General features: G+C 37.1%; 3 protein-coding genes across 5 annotated transcripts in view; 1 reads left to right on the forward strand and 2 right to left on the reverse strand.

Moving 5' to 3' along the window:
- Window positions 1-378: 378 nt before the first annotated feature.
- Window positions 379-14,896, reverse strand: pir (pirin). Its single transcript, XM_067431368.1, has 9 exons — window positions 14,588-14,896; window positions 14,379-14,471; window positions 10,988-11,068; window positions 8,528-8,734; window positions 5,952-6,036; window positions 2,728-2,772; window positions 1,853-1,935; window positions 1,676-1,742; window positions 379-1,427 (listed from the first exon to the last, which is right to left on the reverse strand). The coding sequence occupies exons 1-9, from the start codon at window positions 14,675-14,677 to the stop codon at window positions 1,309-1,311; spliced, it is 870 nt and encodes a 289-aa protein (XP_067287469.1). The 5' UTR covers window positions 14,678-14,896; the 3' UTR covers window positions 379-1,308.
- Window positions 14,897-15,018: 122 nt separating this feature from the next.
- On the reverse strand, window positions 15,019-25,706 carry zgc:113276 (uncharacterized protein LOC553748 homolog). Of its 3 annotated transcripts, none has more exons than XM_067431365.1 (9): window positions 25,166-25,706; window positions 24,889-25,058; window positions 21,897-22,112; window positions 21,339-21,633; window positions 21,111-21,244; window positions 18,152-18,391; window positions 17,808-17,969; window positions 15,532-15,621; window positions 15,019-15,353 (listed from the first exon to the last, which is right to left on the reverse strand). In XM_067431365.1, exons 1-9 carry the CDS (start codon window positions 25,323-25,325, stop codon window positions 15,186-15,188), a joined length of 1,635 nt encoding a protein of 544 aa, XP_067287466.1. In that variant the 5' UTR covers window positions 25,326-25,706; the 3' UTR covers window positions 15,019-15,185. The 3 variants fall into 3 exon arrangements, with proteins under 3 accessions (XP_067287466.1, XP_067287465.1, XP_067287467.1); XM_067431364.1 differs by having other exon boundaries at window positions 24,889-25,061; window positions 25,166-25,704; XM_067431366.1 differs by lacking the exon at window positions 21,897-22,112 and having other exon boundaries at window positions 24,889-25,061; window positions 25,166-25,701.
- Window positions 22,206-26,779, forward strand: part of il1fma (interleukin-1 family member A) — a 30,778-nt gene continuing 26,204 nt past the window's right edge. The window contains exon 1 of the mRNA XM_067431367.1: window positions 22,206-22,948. The gene's annotated coding sequence lies outside the window, so the exon portion shown is untranslated. The remainder of the gene's footprint in view (window positions 22,949-26,779) is intronic.

The raw sequence follows: 26,779 nt of genomic DNA on the forward strand, positions 1-26,779 counted from the left end.
CTCTCTGTGTGCGCCCCTGCGCCACTCTCAAGCAGATCCAACAATGAGCTTGTAATACGAGTCCGGAATTAGAGGGAGCTTTAATGCAGCGTGATGGGTTGAGTGCCGTTCTCTGCACCCACACTCTACGTGCTCTATCAGATCTTCTCAACGATTTTGCTTTAAAAGCTTCAGAAGAATCTATTATCAGCGCTCAAAGAATCTATTACACGACTGTTTGTTTAGGTTCTGGACATGGTCACTTTTATAAAATGTGGCTGAATTGAATGGTAATCCAAATATAAGGAAATCCTCAAGGTTAAAGGAAAATTGCCTCAGATATTAGATAAAGGAAAGGATGTCACAAGAGTAAGAGCCAAATACAAAATATAAACGGAATACTCAAATTCTATATTTTTTAATGTTAAGAAATATACATTGGTTTTAAGTGATACATCAAACTAATTTTCCTTTGTTACAAATAGAATTACATCAGAAATTATTTGAGTAACATGTTGCATTTACAGTGGCCCAAAGAAGTATTTGCATTCTTAGTCACACTTCAAAATATATTAATGTTATTATGTTACATGGCCGTAACCAACCAACCAACCAGCCTGCTCGTCAATGTCAAAATGATGGCCAATCAGATCAAAGAAGGCAGGGCTTTTAGTTTTACAGTGAAAGAGTGCATTTGTGATAAGATACAAGTAGCTAAAACAGTTAACAAATATTAAATGTTTACGATGGATATGTTTAACAACCCACAGTAACATACAGTGATGCAAACTACTCAACTTTTAAATGTAATTTCACCATTTTGAATTGAAAATTCTGCTATTGTTTAAATGACATGACATCATAACCAAACGTCATAACCATTTCTTGTCTCATCACATTCAGTTTTACATATTAGACATACAAGCAAGGATGAATGTGTACATTTTTTTAAATAAATAAATGAAATAAAAAATAAAAACACGTACAATACTATTATACAAAATGGGGCCTGCAAGCAAATTATGAGAGCTTCTTTCAGAATGTTCCCTTTTCTAAATGTTTTTGCAATTAACAACTACTCCTAAGGTGATTTTTAGTGGATGTGTAAACATTTACAATGAACATTATGATTGGCAACTAGAGTGGCCTAATATGTAATTATTGAATAGTATATTTTAGTAATAATAGTAATATTATATAAAATGTAAAAGTTTTTGTCAGAAAAATAAGTATATTATCTTAATATATCTCGTTTTAAAAAAAATGCTACTTTGTATTTCAAAAGAATGACTTACACATAGCTTATAGAGAGGGATATTTATGCAACCATTAAAACCTTTGACCAATCTTTGATCGCCAAACTTTGGCCTTCTCAAATCCATTAGCGCCTGTCCTGAAGTCAGAGATGGTCTGATCAATTTCTTCTTGTGTGTTCATGACAAAGGGCCCTGAAATGAACAAAGTCCTCTGGTTTTAGAAAAATCTATACATTGTACAGAAATATACGTTTATAATATGAGAAATGTAAATACACGCAATATTTACATATACAGCTCTTGAAAAAAATAAGAGACCACTTAACATTGAGAAATCCTTGTTAAATGGTCTCTTTGTTTTGTTTTTTTCCAGAGCTGTATCTGCAAATTAACACAGCAAATAATATATATATATATTACCTATCATTATTATAACTTACCATGCTGAACCACAGGCTCATTAATTGGTTCACCAGCAATTAACACAAAGTGAGACTCCTCAGCTGCCTAGAAATAATAATGAACAGAGGAAATAAGGAACAGAGACCGAATTTACACTAAACCTGAACTTGTATACAACCCAGAGTAGCTTTGCAGGGTCAATAGGGAAAGAAAACCTTGTTTTCCACTCGGACGCATTCACCATCTTCCAAAACCACTGTGTGGTGTGGCTCAATTGTCCGCAGATCATCATCTGGGCCTGAGGGGAATTCAAACAGCCAAAGTAAATGTAACGTTTGAACACAAATTATGATTATAAACCTTGTTATACAACACAACTAGACCTGGCAAACATCTCAAGGATGATTCAAGGTTGTAAAAGACCAGATGCCCCGCAAATAAGAAATAATGTAAGCAAGAGATGTGTTTTGGGGGCATTTTAGTACATCAGTACATAGATGTTTTTGTATTTTGTCTTGTTGTATTGTTGGTTTTCTTTAAACTGCAATGCACAGCACTTTGGAACTACGGAGGTAGTCTGTAAGGTGATATATAAATAAATAGACGAATTAACGAACGAACGAACAAACAAACGTAAAGATGGTCCCGCATCACATCCCACCCACTTAGATCATTTCTCAAGAAGTCTGTTTCTCAACAGCTGCTCAATTTATGCTAAATGCATTTTAGAGAACAATAAAAATACAAGATTCATTTAGAAACTCCTTTGAAGTCACAGGTGGAATATTCACTGTTAATGAATGTGCGTTTAATTTTCCTACAACCTGGAAATCATCAAAAATCAACCTGATAAATCAACATATCAAACATTGCTTTGGCAATCTCATTTCTCAACGTGAGAGTATAGAGTTGCCATTGGCACAAGATCATAGGAATAGTCTAAATGTCTGTCAGATGTCCAAGAAAGACAGGAAGTGAAAAAGAATCATAAAGCACCTGCTCGAATTTCAAGGACAGAAAGCTGCTATGGTAGTGGATTTGCTTGCGGGAGGACAAAGTTTCTTTTTATACGGTCTTCATTTGAACTCACCGGTGCATAAAGAACCTGCGAGGGTGTAGATGAAGGCTGTCCAACCTGAGAAAGGAATACTATAGTTAAAACAATAGAACTTTAATTATAAAATAATAAGTGTAGGGTTAATACAGCTTTTGACATTAGGATAACTGTCAAAAAGTGACTCAATTTACATGAATGTGTTACATGAGAGGGGTCCAAAAGTCTAAGATCACACTAAAAACATGAGATCTAAACCTGTATTAAAATCAGGAAATATTTTGAAAAATTTTAAACAAAGAAATATAAAGTGAAATGAATATGCAGTGATGGGTTACTTGCGGGTTACTTTGAACATATAATATGTTACAGATTACAAAGTTACCATTTAAAATGTGATAAGTTGTGTAACTATTTCAAGAACTTTATTAAAGTAATGTAACTGACTACATTTGATTGTTTTTTGGTTACTTTTCTAAATTTCTAACAAATGTTTTACATTTTTAATAATTGTCAAACATTTAAAGCAGGCAGGGTTAACCTACAAGAAATAGTTTAATAGCTCTTATACTGTTGAAATCAAATCGTTGCATAGCTATGACCGGAAACACTGGCATTTAACAATACCTTGGAAAAAATATTTAATCTTAAAAAAATAAAGCATATACCAATGCAAGCATGAACTCAAATAAACAGGAAATAAAACAGTTAAGGAATGAGCATGTGTCCAATTCTGTGTGTGGTTATTATGACACAATGCTGAAATATCTGTAATATTAGATCTGGCATGATAACCACTCTTGGTGATAACATATGCCTATTCAATGAGGAAAAACATTAGCTATACAAACCAGATAACATTATGACCTGAAGGGAATAACCCTGATTATAGTCACCATGGCACCTGTTAGTGGGTAGGATATATTAGGCAGCAAGTGAACATTTCATCCTTTCATCAAAAATGGGCAAGCGTAAGGATTTTAGCAAGTTTGAAAAGGGCCAGACTGGGTCAAAGCATCTCCAAAACTGTAGTTCTTGTGGGGTGTTCCCGGTATGAGTTGGTCAGTATCTATCAAAAGTGCTCCCAGGAAGGAACAGTGGACAACTGGTGAGAGGGTCATGGGCGGCCAAGGCTCATTGATGCACGTGGGGAGCAAATGCAGATGACAGATGAGTTACTGTAGCTCAAATTGATCAAGAAGTTAATACTGGTGTCAGAATACACAGTGCATCACAGTTTGTCGCATATGGGGCAGCATAGACGCAGACCAGTCAGGGTGGCCATGCTGACCCCTGTGCATCCCTATGGGAAGATGGTAAGCCGGCAGAGGCAGTGTGATGCTTTGGGCAATGTTCTGCTGGGAAACTGCTGGGACGTACCACCTACCTAAGCATTGTTGCAGACCATGTACACCCTTTCATGGAAACAATATTCCCTGGTGACTGTGGCCTCTTTCAGCAGGATAATGCGGCCTGCCACAAAGCAAAAATGGTTCAGGAATTGTTTGAGAATAACAACAAATTTGAGGTGTTGACTTGTCCTCCAAATTCCTCAAATCTCAATCCGATCAAGGATCTGTGGGATGTGCTGAACAAAAAAAGTCAGATCCATGGAGGCCCCACCTAGGGACTTACGGTACTTAAAGGATCTGCTGCTAACATATTGGTGTCAGATACCACAGCAAACCTTCAGGGCTCTAGTGGAGTCCATGCCTTAATAGGTCAGGAAACTATTGACTATTGGAAACAGGAAACATGAAACTATTTTTACGCATTTTTATCACTCGCCATGGTGGCAACTCTCAGATAGGTTGAAGCCTAAAGCTTTCAGCTGCGATGTGGATTGATGTTACCGGCAGAATTGGCAAATTAAAACAAGAAAATCAACTGAAGGACTGTTAAAAGGACTAAAAAGCCTGACTGATGCCATGCGGTCAGTTTCTGATAATGATGTACAACAAGCTCAGTAATGACACCAATAGGCTAACAGTATCTTTAAGAACACTAAGTGTGAGTCAAACTGTACTAAGAAGAACACTTCATTCATTTGGATTGGTGGTGAACTTACATCTTGACATATTGCCTTAGTAATGCTGCAAGATGAGCCAAAGGAGGAGATGTTGTATGACTCAAAGAATTAAAGCTACACTGTGTAACTTTTTTTGTTTATTCCTAGCTAAAAACACTTAGTTATTTCAAAAATATGCGTTCTCATTAATGTATATTTAATTCTTTCAAGTAATAAAGTACTTCTTTCAAGTAATAAAGTATTTTCATAAGTTTATAATATGCCATTGAAAATACATACGGGTGAGGGGTTCGAATGCCGGTCGCCATGTTGCCTCTCCATCTTGAAAGTGCATTAGCCAAAGAGGGACATACCCGTAAATTCAAGCGTCGCCTTTTGCATTTTAACACTCGATGGCACCGTGGGCGCTTCTTAATCATCTCCCTACTCCACTAGTCAGAAGTCAATGGGCTGACTCCCTGATCAGTGCCCTGACTACTGAACTAGGGAGATGATTGAGACGCGCCCCGTGTCTAATGTGAAGAGAGGGATTGCCATGTTAATTTTGGACTAAATCGGCCACCGTAGGAGTTAAAACGAAATCACAATTGAGAGGAACAGAAACTAATATTCACTGGATGGTCATATACCTTTACACCGCTAGATGGGGGAAAATATCACACAGTGTAGCTTTAATAATAATAATAATAATAATAATAATGATGCGTTCGATTTATGTAGCGCTTTTCAAGGCACTCAAAGCGCTTAACATAGAAGGGGGGAATCTCCTCAACCACCACCAATGTGCAGCATCCACCTGGATGATGCGACGGCAGCCATATTGCGCCAGAACGCTCACCACACACCAGCTGATTGGTGGAGAGGAGACAGAGTGATGAAGCCAATCAGGATATGGGGATTATTAGGAGGCCATGATGGATAGGGGCCAATGAGCAAATTTGGCCAGGATGCCGGCTTTAAGAATGACTTAATTCACTATTTGAGCAAAAATGAAACAATGCTGTCTTTTTCCAGAACTTTGAGTAAGGTATGATGTTTTACAGTAACACATTTTATAAGGAAAATTAGGACTTATTTCTTGCGAAACTTAGGTTTCCGTTTAAAATGACAAAACAAACCATTAAATGGTACTCTGTAAGTAACATGGGATTTAATGGAAAACTTACTCTCCCTAACATGGGGGAAACATTTAATTTAAAAAAAAGAAATGCATCTGATAATCATCTTTTACCTTTAGGAACAGGCTGCACATGTTTTGCACCTTCCTTCAGCATAAAGTCGAGGTATATGGTTGGAGTTCTCGTGTAAACCTTTGACTGACAACAGAAATAACATATAAATACCACAACATAATATCTTGGCTTGAAGAAATTATGGTTTATTACAGCAGAAGACTACTGTGACAACAACATTTTATGTTCATGTTCTTCATCATAACATTTATACCAGATTTCTTTATTGCTAAAAAACTACTTCAATATTGTTTAAATTATGAGCTCTAACAGATGTAAAAACATTGTGTGTGAGTTCCAGTGCATATCTGCTTCCAGTAAGCCCAAGTATTTGGCTGACCCACATATAACTTCAGCGCCGCATCCACCCCTCTGCCCTAGAGAAACCCTCCACAACCACATTTTAGATTTAAAATATTTAGCAAAAACCACTTCCAATGAAGCCTGCTCCAAATTTCCTGCTGTTGTCTGGGAGAGGGGGCAGAGGATGGCCTTGCAGCAGCAATTAGCTTGATGAACCCCAGTATCAGATTGTAAATCGGACGTTCCGATTGGCTGGAACATTTACAAAGGATTCGGCCATTTGGATCAAACATTCAGTGCTCACCGTGACTCTACAATCCTTTCTTTTGCCTTAAATCATAAATAGGAAAAGACAGACAGAAGCGTAACAGCTGGGTAACAGCCTTAATGTCTTAATAAATGGATGGACAAATTAACATGTTTGAAAAATTACAGACGATAAACAGATGCAAGTGTCAGGGAGCAGACGCGCACCGACTACTTTTTTTTTTTTCATGCGGTGGTTTGGTTCATAGAGTTTAGAATAATTATGAGGAGCATGTTTTTTATCACCTGATAAACAAGCAGGCCTCTTAGCTGGCATAATCATCCATTATTCAGATTAATGCTTCAGTATATCAGAAAACTACAGAGACAGTATCAACCTCCACCTTTTAAATCCAATAAACAACATTTTGAATAATTTTCGGAGGTTTTAACCTTTATTGATAGTGAATAGAGAGATATGAATGGAAACTACGAGAACAGGAAGGACAAACAGGATTGAGGCCTTGTCTCAAACGGCACACTTCATATGCACTAACGGTCCTGCAGACTTACAATATCGGCCGCCTGAGTGTGATTGTGAACTCCACAAGACCATAGGGTGTCCCTTTTTAGAAGTGTGCTCGTAGGCGCCCCATTACGGTCGATACGCACCCTCGATGCATACATTTGCCAAGCCCGTACTGAGGCGAGCTCCGCAGCAGACTTTTACCTGACAGTCAAAGTGGCATTACTTGTAAGAAAGCTGCGATTGTTTAGGGTGCCATCTGGGACAGGGTTGAGACTGCTCTATGTGAAACACTTGTGCTAACCGCTATATAAAAGAGGATCCCCACATGTTTTCCCAAATTTCAATGACATTTCCAGTTGTTCATGACAACTGGAGAAGTATTTTTTTCAAACAATTCAAATTTGAAAAAAATTGGCTTATGAACGATACATCAATTTGGGAACATGCTTGCTACAGATTTCGGCAATCCTGTAAAATCCTGCTATTTACACCAACTCCACCCATTGACGTCTGGTTGGGCCATACAAAATTAATGGAAGACACAGGATTGTTTACAGTAGCAATAGTGTAGGGGTAAATTCTGACGCAACTCAAGCCGAGGAACTCGTTCTACTCCCTTTTCCCATAACATAGATTAGAAAGGCATTTATTTTCACACAAAAATAGTATATAAAGGATATAAAGTGTATAACGTGTTTAGTAAGTGTTTATCAGTAATGGTTAGGGTTTTATTATCCAAATAAGGCGGCATCCATTTAAATGATTTTAATAAATATAATAATTTACACCGTTATTATTGCATTCTGTTTAATGTACAACAACACTGAGGTGCAAATTGTATCTGCCAATATTCATAAGTATGCATATCATCTAACTATTACTCTTATTGCAAAAAATCAGCTATTTTCACTTAGTGTAAAAATAATCTAGTTGATATTTATACACACTGCCTTTGTTTTAGTGCCTTGAAATGTTGATTAATACCCCACTTCATGTTGCACTTTTATTGCCTAGTCAGTAGATGTAGGTCGTAAGAGCAAACACACAAGTGATGATCATGTTAAATTTCTGACACTGTCAAAAAATTATTGCAGGCTATCTTTGAAAATCTCTCAACGTAGGACCACAGTTTAGGAGCTATGGCCACAGGAATCGGCACAATTGGTCATCTTTTGTCTGGGACAGCCTAAAGTCTAAGAATGTGTACCAGCCAATGAATGATTCACTAACAAATCAGACATCACTACCCTGTCGGAAAAAAAACAGCATATCCTGGTTAAGTATGTTGTGACAGCTGGTTTCAGCTGGTCATGAGCTGGTCCTAGGAAACTAACTCTAGCACAGGACCAACTTAAACCAGCTTATGACCATCTAAGGACCAGCATAAACCAGCTGCCATGCTTCAAAACATCCCTAACCAGAACATGCTGTTTTTTTTCCAAACAGCAAATCTCTGATGCTGTATATTTGATGTTTCGATGACCTTACAACACCTACCTTTACTCCAAGAGCTTCTCCTGAGATGACATGCACAGTGACTCCGTCTTTTCTGGGTTTGCAAATCTCTTTGCTCTTCAGCTCCTGGTACTGAGGCTCCACCATCTTATCTGCACTTTTCAGGTTCACCCAAAGCTGAAGGCCATGAATTTTTCCATCTGACACAGGCATCTCAGCATGAATCACCCCACGACCTGCCGTCATCCACTAACACAACATAGAACAAATACACAGTGAAGTAAGAACAAATACTACTGTTTTATTCTATTCCTAATGGTAGACTTATCTGGTAGCAATCACCCATAAACAGACTGACCGCTTGGTTCAGGGGCTTTTACACTGGTTAATGTCATCTTCATGTTGAGCATGAGAGGTTTATAAGCTTTTATTTCAACGTAAAAATGAACCACTATAGTTTTACAACAGTTTAATAAGCCTAATGGAGCACTTTTCTTTCTCCTCTCCCTTTCTCGTTCTCTTTTAGTGAAAATGTCCACTCCTTCAGAGGTTTAGCAGCCACTCAATAGGTGGTTTGAGTTATGGCGTGAAACACTTTTTTTTCCTTCACTGCTCTCCTGGTATTATCAGGGAGTCCCTTATGTTTGATGGTGAGGCAGTACCCCCGGTAGCTGGAGGTTAGGTGCGAGCTGTAGTTAAAGTAGCGAGTGCTACAGACATATTAAAGGCCCATTAAAACATTCCCTCACTGATCCGGGAGAAAGTGAGACAGCTTTACGACACAGGAAAACACAGGAAGTGCCCTACGGGTGTCCATTTGGTGAGTGTGTGCATGCGTGGATACATCATCCTATTAAATGTAAGAACATGTCATTATAGCTTTCATTTTAATAATATTTTAATTATAAATATTTTACCTTGCATTTTTAACAGCCTGCATATAAAGCAATACAAACGGTGGCTTTCATTCTATCTATGATCTTTGCCTAAGTGTGTACATACTTCTGTTGTACATTACATTTGGTTGACTTATTTTTATTTATTTATTTTATTAGGTAAAAGGTCCTTTTAAAACAGCTTGCACCAGTGCAAAACTCTCTTTTAGCATTAAAAAAAACTACTGTCAGGATTTACTAGAGTGAGACCTCCGTTCATCTTCGGAACAAAAATGAAGATATTTTTTTGAAATCCGATGGCTCAGAAAGGCCTTCATTGAAACCAACGTCATTTACTCTGTCAAGATCCATAAAGGCACTAAAGACGTCGTTACAAAGTCCATCTCACTACAGTGGCTCTACAATCATTTTATGAAGCGATGAGAATAGTTTTTGTGCACAAAAAAAAAAAATGATAGTCGTAGGCCGATTTCAAAAAAGTTTTGAACCGTTATGAATCAGTGTATCGATTCATGATTCAGACAAACTGTGACATTGGCGATCCAGATCATGAATCGTTACACTGAATGGTTTGAAGCTTTGTTTTGAAATCGGCCCATCACTATAGAAGTCATTATTTAGTTGGTTTTTTTGCACACAAAAACTATTCTTGTCGCTTCATAAAATTATTGTAGAGCAACTGTAGTGAGATGGACTTGTAACAACATTTTGTACAGTATGGATCTTGAGAGAGGAAATGTCATTGGCTCAGAAAGGCCTCAATTGACACAATCGGATTAAAAAAAAAAACTAATTTGTGTTCTAAAAATGAACGGAGGTCTTACGGGTGTCGAACAACATGAGGGTAAGTAATTAACGACAGAAATTTTATTTTAGGGTGAACTAATTCTTTAACTTGCCAGAAACGAATTTGAATTTGCACAATTTTCTGTAGATCCCCACAGAACTTTTCACTCCCACCTGTGCTTTTATTAGAATGTAGCCATACACTAAATTTCCTCTTTTAGTAAATCTGTCACCAAGTCTATAATTTCTATCACATTAACAACATTTTCTGGCCAAAAAAAGGTCAGTTGTCTATAGAGTGGTGCAGGGATAATGACAAAACCCTAAGGAAGGGAAGACTAATTTCCCCTTGGTTCCCTCAAGATTTACCTATTGGGTTTATAATGGGTTTTTCAATTTATAAGTAAAATAAAGACTATGGAAAACATAACTTGACAAAAGTATGACGTTTCGTTCAACATTAATTTACACACAATCACAACCCAAACTGCCTTATTTAGTTACTTACTAGAAACGTACGTTTTCAAAAAATAAACATAATCATATTGTCAAAGTTATGTTTACCACAGGCTTTATTTTACTTGTAAATTTAAAAAACACATTATAAAACCCCATAGGAAAATCTCAAGGGAACCAGTGGCGAATTAGTTTGACGTCATCCCTGCACCACTCCATTGTCAATAGTGTAGGGATGAATGAAGCACAGCTCATGCAAAATTATTACATTTTGCATGCACAAATTTGCTGAAAATGGTAAATGCCAGCACCTTAAGTGCGTTTCATCATTTCGAGAGATGCCAAGCAGGTCTCATGGGTCTACCTGAAGGTCCCCAGGTTCCAACCTCCCACTGTGACCACAGGAGTCTTCATGGGCTGTTACTCCACTCAACAAGTACGTGACCTGTGAAACATATTTAACAAATAAATGAAAACAACTCGCATGTCAAGTATTTTAAAAACAGGGATGAGGTGTAAGTTTGTCGGTTTCTAAAAAACGAAGCAGTTTCTTGTGGTAAAATTCACATAAAAGACAGTAAGTATGGACAAGTCATCAACTTAATGTTTATTTCGAGAAAAATAAACATGTCAAAAAACGTACAGATGAAAAGTGAAACATATTTCAAGGGCTGTGTGTTGCAGAGTAGACACAAACGTTTATGTTCGAGGGATTTTGGTAAAGCTCTGATGGACTATAAAGTTAAATGCAAAAAGCAGATATATGCAATGCGATGGGAAATTCAAATTGTTAGTGAGTGAGTTGACCTTCTAATGAATATTTGACAAAAATACAAATACATTTTTTTTCTGAAAGCCCAGTTCTTTCACGCACGCAGTCCTAGTTCATAGCTCGAAGTCAAGACACAGCTAGAGGCTTGATGCTAATATGTCATTATCTTAAATTTGCATATATTAAACAAACATGTTTCCAATTTTAAAAATCTGCCTGCAGCCGTATCCCATTGGTCCACAAAAAAAAAAAAGGGAAAATGATTCTAAATGGTCAGCTGAAGTGGTCCGACATACAGGATTGCATGTCATCTCCCACACAGACAACACTGCTCTCAACAGGACACGGGATGCGAGGTAATAGGTCAACATCTGACCCCTGAGGCTTGCTTGACCTGTGGCCACAGGCAGCCTGTGATCTCTAAGCACAGCTGTGATCTGATGGTCACGTGACCGTTCGCGAGCAAACACACCTGCATGTCTCAAGCAACATAGATGTCTGATTCTGCCTGAATAAACTGCTAGAACCTACAAAGAGAGGCTAAACCTGATGAACAGACTGGACATTTGTGCCTCACCGCCTGGTTTTATTTTTTGTACATCCCAACTAAAGTCTATCATATGTTGTTTGTCCATTTTATCTATTCCTGCAAAACAAATGAACTCTTTAGAATGAATGAACTCTTATTTTTCCAGGATTTGGTTTTAGAGTGCATGCTCTCTTAAGAAGTCATATTTCCAGCAAGTCTTTGATTTACACTTACAAATATTACACAAATCCATTCGAGAAGGAAGGTGACACATACAGTGACTCATCCTCTATAGGAAATGAGATGAGAGTATATCTGTGCAGATGGCAATTGATGACATCACACACATAAACAAGTCTAAATTATTTCCACAGCCGCATAGACCACTTTCAGTAGAAACAGTTTATGCTAGACATGTTGCCAAACTGAGCAAACAAATGAGTACATCAGATGTTGTAAATAAATAATCAAGGAGTCGAACTCTGAGGCTAAGTGAGTTGGTCAGCTTTTCTTTAGTCAAGTTTCAGATAATACCCTCAGGACCGGTTCTGGCCAAAACACTGTCATTTTGAAGGAAGTGTTTTTAATGACCATGCATCCTCTCACAATGAGTGAACAGAACTCGAGTTCTGAAACTGCCAAAAACGATGGGAGTGTTTCACTGGACGATCTATATAGGGGGAGAGCGGGGCACAACCTAATACTTTTTGGCTTTTTCAGTTTGTGTAAATTCACTTGGGGTTCAGAGTATTTATTTTTCCCACATTAATTTCACATGTCTAGTACAAGTTTATGGTTTTGTTTTATTAATACTGTGCATTTTTTTCTTGATTTACCCTGAAAAAATGAAAGTGAAATGTGACAACATGCCCCATAGGTGCGGTACATTGTAACATGTGATGAGCACATTGTAACATGGGCAAATGGAATACAGCTATACATAATAGTTCAAAATATAATAATAATGAATCTTTTCTGTCTTTATTCACCTTTTTCCTCAGTAGAATTCCTAAAAGTATAGAATATAATAGCATAGTTCTAAAAGGGGTATGTAACGCAGTGTTACAACTTGCGCAAGTAAGAAAGAAAGAAAACAGTTTGAGTCTGTGTTGAGAGATACTGTTGAGACTATGAGCCCTCTTGTGGTTAAAGAGGTGTCTCTATTTCGCCTGGCATATTGTATTATTTGAAATTCAATAATAACTGTTAAACATTCCCAGTGTCATTATTTAGGGAGAAATGTAATTCTATCATTCAGAGGTCTGCAGAACCATCATTCAGAAACACGGTGTTATCATCTGTATCTGTTACTTTTATCAGCGATTCTCTGAGTGGACTTATGGAGCCGGACCAACCCGGCAGAAATTAAAAGTTAATTAATGAAGGTTATAAACCATGTGTGTTACAACTAACCCCGTATTAGGTTGTACCCCACTTACCTGTATTCTAGCCAGCCTGCCTTTCATTTTGAATTAAATAAAATTAATTTATTTAAGTTAATAAATTAATAAATATACACATTTGTAAATCAATAAACAGATAAATAGATAAATAAATGTGATAATAGGGAAAAAAAATAACTAAATAAATGACTTGATAAAATAATATTTTTTCCGTCTGTCATTTACTGATAAATCTTCTCAGCTGGTCTGACGATTCTGTGTGTAAGCTCTAAACCAATGATGCGCTGAAGCTACAGAAGGACCTCATTTCCGTGTTGCACACGGAAAAATAAATGAATCAATCGATCAATAAATGTAAAAATAAATAAATGTTAAAAATAAATGAACGTATAAATGAATGAATAAATACATGTAAAAATAAACATTAAAATTAATTAACAAATAAATAAAAGTTAAAAAATATATTTTTTTATAAAAGCAGAACATAATAAATGAAGGGAAAGATAATAGGCTACAACATTTATTTTGATTAAAAATTATTCATATTTATTTTATCAAGTCGTTTATTCTGTTATTTATTTTCCTATTGTCACGTTTATTTATCTGTTTATTAATTTACATATGTGTGTATATATATATTTATTTATTCACTTATTCATTCATTTAAGTATTTTTAATTTCTGCAGGGTTGGTCCTCCATAGACTCTGTGCTACTGGAGCAGGGCAGATGAGCGTTTATCTGTCAGTCTAGATGCAAGTCAATAATATCTGATAAAAATGATATGTGTAATTGTCCAACGATAGACAGATTAACGTTTTTTTGAAAGAAAAAACTATTATTTAAAAGTTAATATAATTAAACATTTGAGCCGTCATGCGCCCTCTGGCGGAAGATTCCATATTGTCCTGGTCAGAAGTAACAAGGTTTACAGTATGGGTAACATTAGTTCACTAACTTAAGTGTATTTAATATGCCTGTACGAATTCATGGATTTTACACGTGTAGCCTTTTCCATAACTCAAAATACACGACCTAATAACGTTAACTTGCCGTTTCAAATCCACGGTGAGGATGATCAGGGAAACCCGCTGGCTTAGATACACAGAATTCATCCAGCATCAAGAAAGGGTCGAGATAATTCAGCTGAAATAAACCATAATGCATTTCATTTACAGTGCATTTAAACATAATAATTCGTATCAAAGAGATGCATCCGTAATACGAAAGTGATAAAATCAACATTGAAAGCGTAACGTTACCCCATTCCGTCCAATGCTCCTGCGAACTCGAGCTCCGACGCCTTCAGACTGTTCGACACTCAAAATGACCTTAGAAACTCTTCTGATCATCGTAAACACCTTGTAAATACTTATGATCACAATATTTCGTTTCAGCTCTCTGTAAGCGCCTAAATAAACCGGAAGTCAAAAGCTTATCAAAATGCATTTACAACTCTGCACTGCAGTGTCAGTCGCACTCAGATGACCTGTATTCACCTATGACAGGTGTTTGTTTTTATACGTTCACGTTCTGGGATTGCCATGGCTGGCTTCCTACACAGAACACAATTCCTGATATGCAGATTATTTAAAGGCGCAGTGCAAGTCACAATGACTAGGCAATATTTTGAGCCACTAAGAGTGACTGTGCATGACTAGCAGATTAATAAAGTGAGCCCTGAAACAAAATCTAGGCCATATATTTATTCAGCGGCTTCTGTAGGCTAATAAGGTGTAGCATCTTAAAGTATTATTTTCAATATGTTCTTCTGTAAATCATTCTCTTCCTTTTTATGTTCAGTTTGACATCTAGGCCATCATCCCTCCCTCTTCTCAGGTTTCTGTCCATGAGTGTGTTTTACAACCACATGAGGCCATGCATGTGTGATATGTACTCTTCAGTGCAGGTCTTCTCCGTCCTTGCTAATGTATTCCCATCCAATCCACTGTGTTGAGCTATGATGTCTTTGAAAATGCGTATACTCGCAGCTTGACCCCCTGCAAGGTTTACAGCATGAGGCCCAACCTGTGGAAAATCATAGATTTATTTTTCTGTAAGTGCTTGTGTTAATCTACAGCCTGGTATAGTGTTAGCGTGAAGTGCAGGTATTATCTAGAAAATTCCTCACTGATGTGATGACTTCTTTTAGGTGTTTTGAACTTATGGCACATCATCATATTACATAACAAGAGCATAACAGAACCTGCAGTGCTGCATATTGTCCCATCAGATACAGGGGGCATCCTGCTGTCCATTGTAGTGATTCTGTTATACATGGCCAGCCCTCAAGTACCTGTCAAACAGGAAATGCTTTCATTTTTATTATCTTATAACTAATTAAAAAACATAAGACGGTATGAGAGAAATCAAATTAATCATTTAAATTAGTACATCTGTTTAATTTAGAACCCCTAGGGGGATATGTGTTGCATTTTAAGAGCCTGCATTATACTGTGTGTACAGTATAATAATAAAGTTTTTACAGTACATGTTTTTGTTAGCTGCTTTCATTATAAATCAATAAAATTATTATTATTTTAAATAAATTTTTTCATTTATAAAATGTTTATGAACATTGGCTTATTAACTTTGGCAATGATTTCACTTAACGTTTTGATATATATATATACACTGTAAAAAATTATTTAGAAAAAAAAGTTACCTGGTTGCCTTAAAATTTTGAGTTCATTGAAATTAAAATTTTGAGTTAATACAATGAACATTTTTTGAGATTCGACAACCCTTATTAAAATATTATTAAAAGATTTTGTAAGCATATTGGGTAATTGTGTGTGTTTTATTTCTGATGACGCAGTGAAACATGCCAAATAGTGCTATTTTCATGATTTATCACATTTTTTATGTAGTTCAGATACAATAATATTTTGAGTTTCTATTTATTAAACAAATTTCCTTCATTGTATCAACTCTTTAATTTCAATAAACTCAAAATTTTAAGGCAACCAGGTTACTTCCTTTTTTAAGTTCCTTTTTTACCAACAAAAATCAACCAAATGTTTTTACAGTGTATATATATGTGTGTGTGTGTGTGTGTGTGTGTGTGTGTGTGTGTGTGTGTGTGTGTGTGTGTGTGTGTGTGTGTGTGTGTGTGTGTGTGTGTGTGTGTGTGTGTGTGTATATATACACTCCTTCAGTCATAACATTTTGACCACTGACAGGCTAACTTATGATAATCAGTGTTAATCTTGATAAAACAGCTTGATAACAAGTGTTAATCATGGCACCCGCTAGCAGGTGGGATATATATTAGGCAGCATGTGAACATTTTGTCTTCAAAGTTGATGTGTTAGAAGCAGGAAAAGGGGCAAGCGTAAGGATTTGAGCAACTCTATCAAAAGTTAGCCTGACGTGGTCATACTCAATTCTAGTCAGAATCAGAATATGAGTCTGATACTGCTCCATTGAGCTTTGATTATTTGAGCGTGTTTCAACCGAACCAGGAAAGACATCAATTAGATAGACCTACAACCAATCAGAGCAACGGAGCGACGCATAATGTTAGTTGTAAAATGTCAACATAATTCAAATATGCTGTTTGCGCACGTGAGCATCAGAAATGGACCATCGAGCAATGAAAGAAGGTGGCCTGGTCTGATGAATCACATTTCTTTTACATCACAAATCACCTAAGCATTGTTGCAGACCATGTACACACTTTCATGGAAACGGTATTCCCTTGTGGCTGTGACAATGACAAGTCTGAGGTGTTATATTGGCCTCTAAATTCCACAGATCTCAATTCAATCGAGCATCTGTGGGATGTGCTGAACAAACTATTCTGATCCATGGGGGCCCTACCTCACAACCTATAGGACTTAAAGGATTTGCTGCTAACATCTTGATGCCAGATACCACAGCACACCTTCAGGGGTCTAGTAGAGTCCATGACTCGACAGGTCAGGGCTGTTTTGGCAGCAAAAGGGGGACCAACACAATATTAGGAACACAATAGTGGTTATAATGTTATGCCTGATCAGTGTATGTATTGTGGAAACCGTGATGCACTACCGTTCAAAGGTAAAAGAAAATTAAATGAATACTTTATTCAGCAAGGATGCAATAATTGATTAAAGAGAGTAAAGGCATTTATAATGTTACAAAGTTCTATTCTCAATCATGTTCATTGAACTTTCTATTCATCATGAAATACTGAGAAAAATGTATCATTACTACAAAAATTTTAAGCAACAAAAACTCTTTTCAACATTGATAATTAAATGAAACATTATTAATAATCGGAAGATTTCTTCAAGATCATGTTGCACTAAAACTGGAGTAATGGCTGCTAAAAAATCAGCTTGCCTTCACAGGAATAAATTACATTTGGAAATATATTAAATAGGTTTTACTGTATTTTAGATTAAAAATTAATAAATAATAATTATTCTAAACTTTTGACCAGAGTATTATTTTAATTGTTTGAGATCGAAGAACAATTACAAATGTTCAATTGCTCACTTGAATTGGGAATTTTGACATGACGTCAGAGAGTAAAGGGTCCTGGATAACATCCAGTTTGCAGCCTGTTGCCAGCCAAATCTTTTCCCCGATCCACTGTTCGCCGCTGCACAGGGAGACCTTCCAACGCTGGGATTGATAACACCATTTAGCTTCAGTCACCTTGGTATAAAGACATATTTATTATTCAAATATATATAATTTGGTTGAGCAATCCACCAACTTGGTTGTTACTGCTATGTATGGACTCTTCTTGAACTTGAACTTTTATGCTCAACTGTCAAATACTCCTGACACATCATCCCACATAAGCATAACAGCCTTACTACAGCCAAAAGACACACCTGGCAGTGAGCTCTGATCTGGAGCTGGCCGCTCTGAATGAAAGGCTGAAGTTGTGCGTAGGCCTCGGGGGTCACTGCTCCTCCTTTCCTGGCTTGTTTTATCATTGCTAGCCTCTTGTGAAGACTTCTTTCATTATAGAACTGCCTTAGGTAGGCCAGGCCATCCATCTTGATCCCATGCTCAATGTGGGAATAGCGTCCAATCAGACTCTCTATATCCCCAACATCAAACTGCTTAAGCTGTGAGAGAGTAAAGTTTGGTAAATATCACTGAAATAACTACTGAGAAATCACATCGATCTCTGACATCTCAAGCGTCCAAAAATGTTAAAGTCGGCATGAAACAGAAGTTGTTTTTTGACATAAAAATTTTAACTAAACCATTCAATTTATATGGATTATTTTTATCTCTTTATAGACTTTTTGAAGCATCAAAGTGGTGGTTGCGCTGTCTATGGAAACTGAAAGCTCTCCGATTTCATCAAAAAGATCTTTATTTGTGTCTTACAGTGAGTCCTAAAAAGTGAAGCCAAAGCGTTTTGATCGCCCCCAGGTGGCTGGATGCAGTATAGCATATAAACCCCACCTTCTCATGTAATATAATGGGATGTGAGACAAACTAAACAATCATTTTACATTAAAAACATCATTACTAATAAACAATCATTTTATTTATCATTACTAATCAATTATTATTTATTAGTAATAATGTTTTAATGTGTTTCACACATTCCTAATATTAGGATCCAAAGGAAGCTAATGCAGCGACTGTGTTCTTCCACAATAGCTTGCTATCTTCTTCCACATGTTTATTGCTGCTGGCTAGTGATCAACCGAACAGCTCCATGAGTCAGTGGGCGGGGCTACTGAATTACACGTGCTTATTATTCTGTAGGCAAGGCAAGGCAAGTTTATTTGTACAGCACATTTCATACCCAATGGCAATTCAAAGTGCTTTACATAGAAATTAATTAAAACAGTGGTAACAAATGCATGAGAAAAAAGAATACCATATGGACGAATAAAAAAATTAAAACAAGCATAGTTAAAACAGTTGTAAAGATAATAATAATAAAATAAAAAATAATAATAATAAAAAAATAAGATAAAATAAAATGGTCAGATCCACAATAATGGTCTGATATAAAAATAAACATTCTTCAGTTTACAGCTTACAGTTTACAGTTTACAGCCTACATACATGTACCATCTTTATTAGAACACTTCTCATTCATTTCTTTCTCAAACACGTTCATACACTCTAAAAAATGCTGGGTTAAAAACAACCCAAGTTGGGTTGAAAATGCACCGACCCAACAATTGGGTTGTTTTAACCCAATGGTTGAGTTGTTCTTACCCAGCAATTGGGTTGTCTTAAGCAACATTTAACCCAACCACTGGGTTAAAACAACTCAACCACTGGGTTAAAACAACTCAACCATTGGGTTAAAACAACTCAATTGTTGGGTCGGTGCATTTTCAACCCAACTTGGGTTGTTTTTAACCCAGCATTTTTTAGAGTGTAACATCCATTTTAATCACTATTCCCTGATTTTTACTCAGGAACCTTCATGTTAAACCCATTCTTACTCTTAGGTAAAAAAAAAGTGATTATGACAAATCTACAGGCTTGTAGGACAAGGGGCACAGTTCTGTGTGAGTTCTTCAAGTTCAAACCTGCTCCTATAGGGACCCGCAACCCTATAGAGTTTAGTTCCACCCCTAACCAAACACACCTACATTAGCTAATCAATCTATTCAGGATTGCTTGAAAATGCACATGAACCTGAAGCAGGTTGGAAATAAATAGTGGGTTCCCAGGAGCAGGGATGAAGACCTCTGGCTTAGAGCACCATCAAACCAGTTTTCCATGTTCATTTATTTATTTATATGGCAGGTACCAGATCGTTAATCACAAAATAAATCTCTTCAGTGTGATACAAGTTCCCCCAATTTCATACCGGGGTCACGACCACCCTGTCAGGGATTATTTGTTTATTTGATTTTATTTATCTTTTTGTTATCCTTTATGTTTAGCCCCATTTCCACCAAAATTACCCGGAACAATTTGTACCAGGAACTTTTTTACAGGAACTTTCTCCCCCCCAAACCTGCAACTGTCTGCGTTTCCACCGCTAAATAAAGTTCCGTGTAGATTAGGCCAATGAGTCCGGTGATGTAGGACTGCGCGCGACTGCTCCTCCAAGTCACTGATGGACAGTAATCATTTTTGCATGTACTGATTGAAAGATTTAGTGGACTGTTTACATGAGACGTTATCTAAACCAATCTAGTGTGTACATGCGATGACTTTCAATCGCAATCATTTTGTCACATGCAGTTTGTCTGCCACATCAAAAATGTCAAACGCGCGCTGTCACGTCATGTAAGGACGCACACTAGACTAAGGAAAATAGACTGTAAAAAATGAATAACGAGTATGGAAGAGATTCAAGCTGTGCTGCTTTTGCTGGTTATGTAGGTTTACTAAAGAGGTAATTAACAACGACAGAAAAGAGCACTAATATGCATATTCAGAAAGCTTGTAAAGCTAGATTTAAAATGACAATGTACCGGTATATTATTATCAGCTATTACGGACATTGAACGTGAGATGGCTGAGACGAACGCGCGCCATCAGACAGAGAGCAAGACTGATATTTACTGAACGCAGAACGAACCTCGCAAAAGACTTTTAAAAAGCCGGTTGAAATAAAATGCTAAACCAATAAGCATGTTCAGCGCCCAAGTCCCGTCCTCGAAAGTTCCTGAACTTTGAAAAAGTACTACCTCGCGAGCAGGGCCGTTTGGAGGGGGAAATATTTACCCGGAACTTCATTTAGACCCTGATTCCTGCGGTCTAAACACACCGAGTACCACCCAAAGTTCCTGGTTCCTGGGTAAAGTTCCTGAGGTGGAAACGCTGCTTTTGTTTACTCTCAAATTGGATACAACTTACTTGTAAGTGTTTACGTAAGACCCAGGTCACATGACATGCACGCTGCTTCATCGCACTTGAGATAATGTGGGCGCTGGTCAGACCGCCACCTACCACCATCACTCTCTGGCCCATCTGACACACAGTAGGAGAACCTGAGAAGAAGAGTATATTCATTTTCACATAATCCTAATATGGTTGGATTGCTTGGCTTGGATGATCAAGTTTTGGTCACATTTTGGAACCCACCTGAGGAGGGTTCACCCATCTCTTCATGTGTGCAGAAGTAATGCATAAGCTGCACTGTATGTTGCAGACTTTCTTCTGGGTAATTCTCTTGGATTGCTTGCACCCAACACGGGATGTTTGCCATCTGTGCCCTCGAAGGCCCCGTAGCCATGATAACTATTTTTGCCTCGATATTTTCCCCAGTGTGTAGCATCGCCTTGAAAAACTTCACCTTGCTCTCATCCTCAGTTAAGACTGGAATGATTCTGTCCACTGTGGCTCTTATTAAGACACCGCCCAGGTCATATTTGCGTACCTGGGTGAAAGTCCTTGGCAATGTAATCCATAATTTAGTTATTTCATAGTGCATTTATTATTCAACATTCCTATTCAGTTTAGTATTAACACACATTGCATGTAACATTCCAAATTAGATATTTGATAATGGTAGCTGAGCATCATGCAACACAGTACTTTCTAATACCAGAAGAACTGTAAAACCCAAACATTTTACAATTCGTATTAATTATTGTTAGTCAGGCATTCCGTTCGACTCCACATGATGCATGACTTTCAGACCTGCTCCTGGAAGAAGTCTATACTGAGCTGCGTTCCTGGAAGACTGAAATACAGATTTTTCTGCAGGCCGTTTGTTGCGCTAAGAAGCTTTTTGTTCTTCTTTCCCAGGCGATTGTCGTTAAAAAATGCATTCTCGTCCCGAATATAAATTTGCTCCGGTAGACGGTGCAGCTCCTCCTCCCGGTTTTGCTCTACCACAAAGTCCTGCAAGGCCTTCTGGGATTCCACACAGATACAGGAACTATTACTCCTTTGAAAGGCACCATCACTGTAATCTTTATTTGTTTGCATTATTGTGTGTAAAAAAATTGGTCCAATTTAAAGGGATAGTTCACCCAAAATAGACAATTATGTCATAATTTACTCACCCTCAAGTTGTTTCAAAGCTGTATTAATTTCTCTCTTCTGCTGAGCATATTTTGAAGAATATGGGTAAACAGTTGATGGACCCCAATAACTTCCATAATATGGATTGATAAAAAAATGCTATGGAAGTCAATGGGCCCATCAACTGTTTGACCACTAACATTCTTCAAAATACGTTCTTATGTGTTCAGCAGAAGAAAGAAAATCCTACATGTTTGGAACAACTTGAGGGTGAGGCTTCAAGGCTTTGACTGTAAATGAGCAATATCTCATGGGTAGCAGTATGTCAGTGTGATATAGCCTTATTACACGGCTATGTGAAATACTTGATTCTGATTGGTCAATCGCGCATTCCAGCGGTACGTTATTTTTTCCAGATAAAACCCGCTCATACGGGTACTACTTTAACGCTGGCGCCATCTTGTGGCTTAAACAGCCGTGGGTTACAATGGAAGACTTCAAGGCAGGTTTCCTTTAAATAACGTTTTTAATATAGATATTTTTCTTACACAAACGCATCGATTCGAATCAGAAGGCTCTATTAACCCATCGGAGTCGTGTGGAGCACGTTATTTGACGGACAGCTGCATTTTTTATGGACTTCAAACACAACTACAACAACTGCTTGAACTCTGATTGTATTTATCTGAAAGAAGAATGTCATATACACCTACGATAACTTGAGGGTGAGTAAATCATAGGCTTGGTTTCATTTTTGGGTGAACTAACCCTTTCAGCATTCATTTTCAACATTTATTAGCAATAAAGGCTTAAAGCAGGTTGGAACTGTTTTTCTTCGCGGAAGCTTTGCGTAAGAGCTAATAAAATATTTAATCTCAAGACAATATTTTGTGTCTAATAATTATTTATTTGAGACTAGTAGCCGAGTAATAAGCGGGATAATGTACACCCAGCTGGTTGTTATCGCAGAATAAACCCCTTCAGAGTGATGCAAGACCCCTCCGCTTCGCGTCGGGCTCCTGATCACTCTGTCCGGGTTACATATCTCATGGCTAGTGTGATATTGCGTTTATACAACGCCAGAAGGAAACAACAACAGAGTGTCTTTAAAAACACTCTTTTGTGCAAAACTACTTCCTTCCGCCACAGATTATTAATCTCAAGTTGACACTTTAACAGTTGTTACCAAGCCTCTGTTACTAATTCTAAAATGTCACTTTAGGAATAGTAACTTTGAGTCACTTCATTTAAGCTTATATTAGCCTATGTAGAGTAGAGTATTACGGCATTATGAGAAAGAGATCGACTAAACGAGTGTAGTACCTGCGTCTGATATAGTATTCATTCTTCAGGTCGATAATATCCGTCATAAAAAATCAGTTTGAATGTCTGCAGAGGACAGCGATAGCTTTATCCTTTTAAAAGATTTCCAAAGATAGCACTAAAACAACTTCCTTTTTTACAACCATTCACTCATAAAGTGACCATTCACCACCATTCATGCCATAGTGGTTTAATGTAACTGTCACTGAATTCGACTAACTGGCGGACCCTTTCTCAATACCAAATATGGCATATTACATAATGAACAAAATTTTTTAAATCAACAACAAAGGCCATTATAAAAGACGCAATAGGAAATAAACACAAACAATGCAGTCAAATGGACAAAAGCAGTAGACCCTACTGGAACCCTACCCTAAGGTAAACAGTTATCACACTTAATGTTCCCCTTAATCAATATCAGTTTGCTCTGGAAAAAATATGGAAAAAGGATTATTAAGACCAAAGATTACCCATTTGACATACCCCAAAATAAATTATCTCATGCTTAACCACTGTCTGCATACAGTAACTGCATTCGCGAATGACTGGCTGAGATAAAGCATCTGCAACAGCTTTCAAAAAATATTATAAAACGGGCACTATGTTTATGAGTCACTAGTCTAAGTCACATATTTGTGCCTAAATATTTGCAGCTATGTGGCCCCATATGCAACAAAATGTGATGCACTGTGTATTCTGACACCTTTCTATCAGAACCAGTCGAACCACACAGGCCAGCCTTCGCTCCCCACGTGCATCATTGAGCCTTAGCCGCCCATGACCCTGTCGCTGGTTCACCACTGATCCTTCCTTTGACCACTTTTGATAGATACCACTGCAGACCGAGAACACCCCACAAGAACTGTAGTTTTGGAGATGCTCTGACCCAGTCGTCTAGCCAAGTCAAAATTGCTCAAATCCTTACGCTTGTCCATTTTTCCTGCTTCTAACACATCAACTTTGAAAAAAAAAAAAAAGTTCACTTGCTGCCTAATATATCCCACCTACTAATTGTTACCATGATAAAGATATAACCAGTATTATTTACTTCATATTTCAATATGGTGACAAAATATTTGTTCATATTTCTCTGATGTTAGTTAATGGTTACATGACAGATACAAATATCTAACCTTTTTAGTAAGTATTTTATCTCAACTGTTTTACATTTTAATTTTCCTATATTTTTCTCAAATTATTATTTAGATTTTCTTCAACTCAAGCTCTTTGCAGTCCCTTCATGAATCCGTTTTCAAAGAGTAGGCTACAATATTTCAAAAGCACATTTTATAAAAATGGAGGTACAAATGTCAACACATGCTCTCCAGTGCTGAATTACCTTATTAAATGGATCTGTGTGCACCAGCATGTGTGATCGGAGGTGAGGGATGTTCAGGGCGGTAAACTGACTTTCCCAAAGTGATGTCCATTTTCCATAGGAATCCACCACTTTAAAGTCTAGTGGAGGACATGGCGGACGTTTGGCCTCATTCTCTGTGGCAAACACTGCTCCTGTTGGAATGAAGATCTAAAGCTGTCTGATGATAGAATAGGAATAGATGGATAAAGAGAAGTAAACCAAAAACAAGTTGTCCTCATCACAAGCTTGAACTTACTAGTGGGTTTTTTGTTTTTGCTTTTAGCTTTAGTTTTGCTCAGCTGAATTCCCTGAAGGATGGCGGCGCTAGACTGACAGAGACGTTGGTCAGGGTTTGAGAGCAGAGTAGCTAGGGTTAGAGCATGAGGACCTCCTCCAATTATTAAAACATCCAACATAACTAAAAAAAAAAAAAAAAAATGACAACACAGCTGGAGAGGCAAACTACTACGTTAAAAGCAAGCATGATCAAATTGCAAGGGAGAATTTACTTTTGCATGCCACCTCTAGTTGGACTGTTGTGAATTATCTTCCTTTAAGTTTAAAGTTGGCTATGTGTGTGACGTTTTAAGTTATGACTTGTGAAAGTAACGTTAACGTAGTGCAGCATTCCAGTACGTACGGTCTTAGCGTATCTGCCTACTCACTGGCAGTCAGATCGTGTGGTCTTACTTAGCTGCAGCGTTTATGTGCAAGAGAAAGTTTGTGATGATGAATCTTACACTCTAAAAAATGCTGGGTTAAAAACAACCCAAGTTGGGTTGAAAATGCACCAACCCAACAATTGGGTTGTTTTAACCCAATGGTTGAGTTGTTTTAACCTGTTAAGCTGATTTCTAAATTTTGAAAAAATCCTAAGAAATGTATACTCAGACTAAAACAAATACAGTTTGTGAATCCTTTGCACTAAAAGCATAATTATGGTCTCATTTGAAAGCAGACACCTGGCAGTTTACTGTAAAGTCAAAATGATAATATTTTTTATAATAAAAAAAAGCTATAATAAGCTTCAAAGTTTTGTAAAGTTATTAGAAATTTATTTGTATGATATATCTTTATGAAAATAAAATTGAAGTGGGCCTTGGAGAAATCTAGAAATGCACTACAGCTAAAGCCACAAGTCTGACCATGTTATATTTCAGATCTGAAGATGATCAGTCTAAAACTCTGCATTTTATTAAACGTTTTACAAGATCGTTTCATGTGATTTTATTTTGAGATATCGCTGAAATATCAACTGATGTTTATTGCCACATCTTCTCAGCTTTCAGTCGCTGTATTGCCTCTATTGTTTAGAGGTGCAAACTGCCCCATTCAGTTTGTCTCCCCGGCATTCACACTTCTGCGGACTGGTTATGGCTCCAATTATTATTCTTTTGTCTGCATTATAATTACTAACGATTCTCTATTCAAACTGTTCTATTCAAACCTCATTTCTAAATCAAACCTCTCACTTTACCCTCACTGAGACTCTATTGAATGCATTTCGTCCAAATAAGCATTTCAGTAGTTTTACATTTAGAAAATGTTCATAAAAATAAAGTATTTACTCAGTGGCAGGTGCATCTAGGGCAAGCTAGCATGTTAGCTTAGCACACCAGCAAAACAACAATTTATACGATTAAAATCATGTTTTATTCAAAACTTGCTTCATATCACTTTATATTTTATATGTAGAGTGTTTTATATAACAATATGTGATCTCATATAGCTTCGGGTCAAAAAATCTGACAGAAAATATACAATGCTAAAAGCTATGTGGAATAGCATTGCATTATAAATATCATCTATTATGAAACCACCCAACATGGCATAAAGAACACAGACCAACCATATATTGCCGCGATTGTGT

This window comes from Pseudorasbora parva, chromosome 22 (assembly GCF_024679245.1).
Source record: "Pseudorasbora parva isolate DD20220531a chromosome 22, ASM2467924v1, whole genome shotgun sequence".
NCBI classification, from domain to species: domain Eukaryota; kingdom Metazoa; phylum Chordata; class Actinopteri; order Cypriniformes; family Gobionidae; genus Pseudorasbora; species Pseudorasbora parva.

Bases quoted from the DNA above. Each gene is read 5' to 3' on its own strand.
- pir (XM_067431368.1), bottom strand. From the start codon at position 14,677: ATGATCAGAAGAGTTTCTAAGGTCATTTTGAGTGTCGAACAGTCTGAA. The intron at 1,743-1,852 runs GTTTTCTTTCCC...TATTATTTCTAG, and splicing joins GCGTCCGAGTGGAAAACAAG to GCAGCTGAGGAGTCTCACTT. The intron at 1,428-1,675 runs GTAAGTTATAAT...TGTTCATTTCAG, and splicing joins TGAGCCTGTGGTTCAGCATG to GGCCCTTTGTCATGAACACA.
- zgc:113276 (XM_067431364.1), bottom strand. From the start codon at position 25,325: ATGTTGGATGTTTTAATAATTGGAGGAGGTCCTCATGCTCTAACCCTA. The intron at 18,392-21,110 runs GTAAGTTGTATC...ACTCTCTCACAG, and splicing joins TCTTACGTAAACACTTACAA to CTTAAGCAGTTTGATGTTGG. The intron at 17,970-18,151 runs GTGTGTCTTTTG...CTTTATACCAAG, and splicing joins AGATCAGAGCTCACTGCCAG to GTGACTGAAGCTAAATGGTG.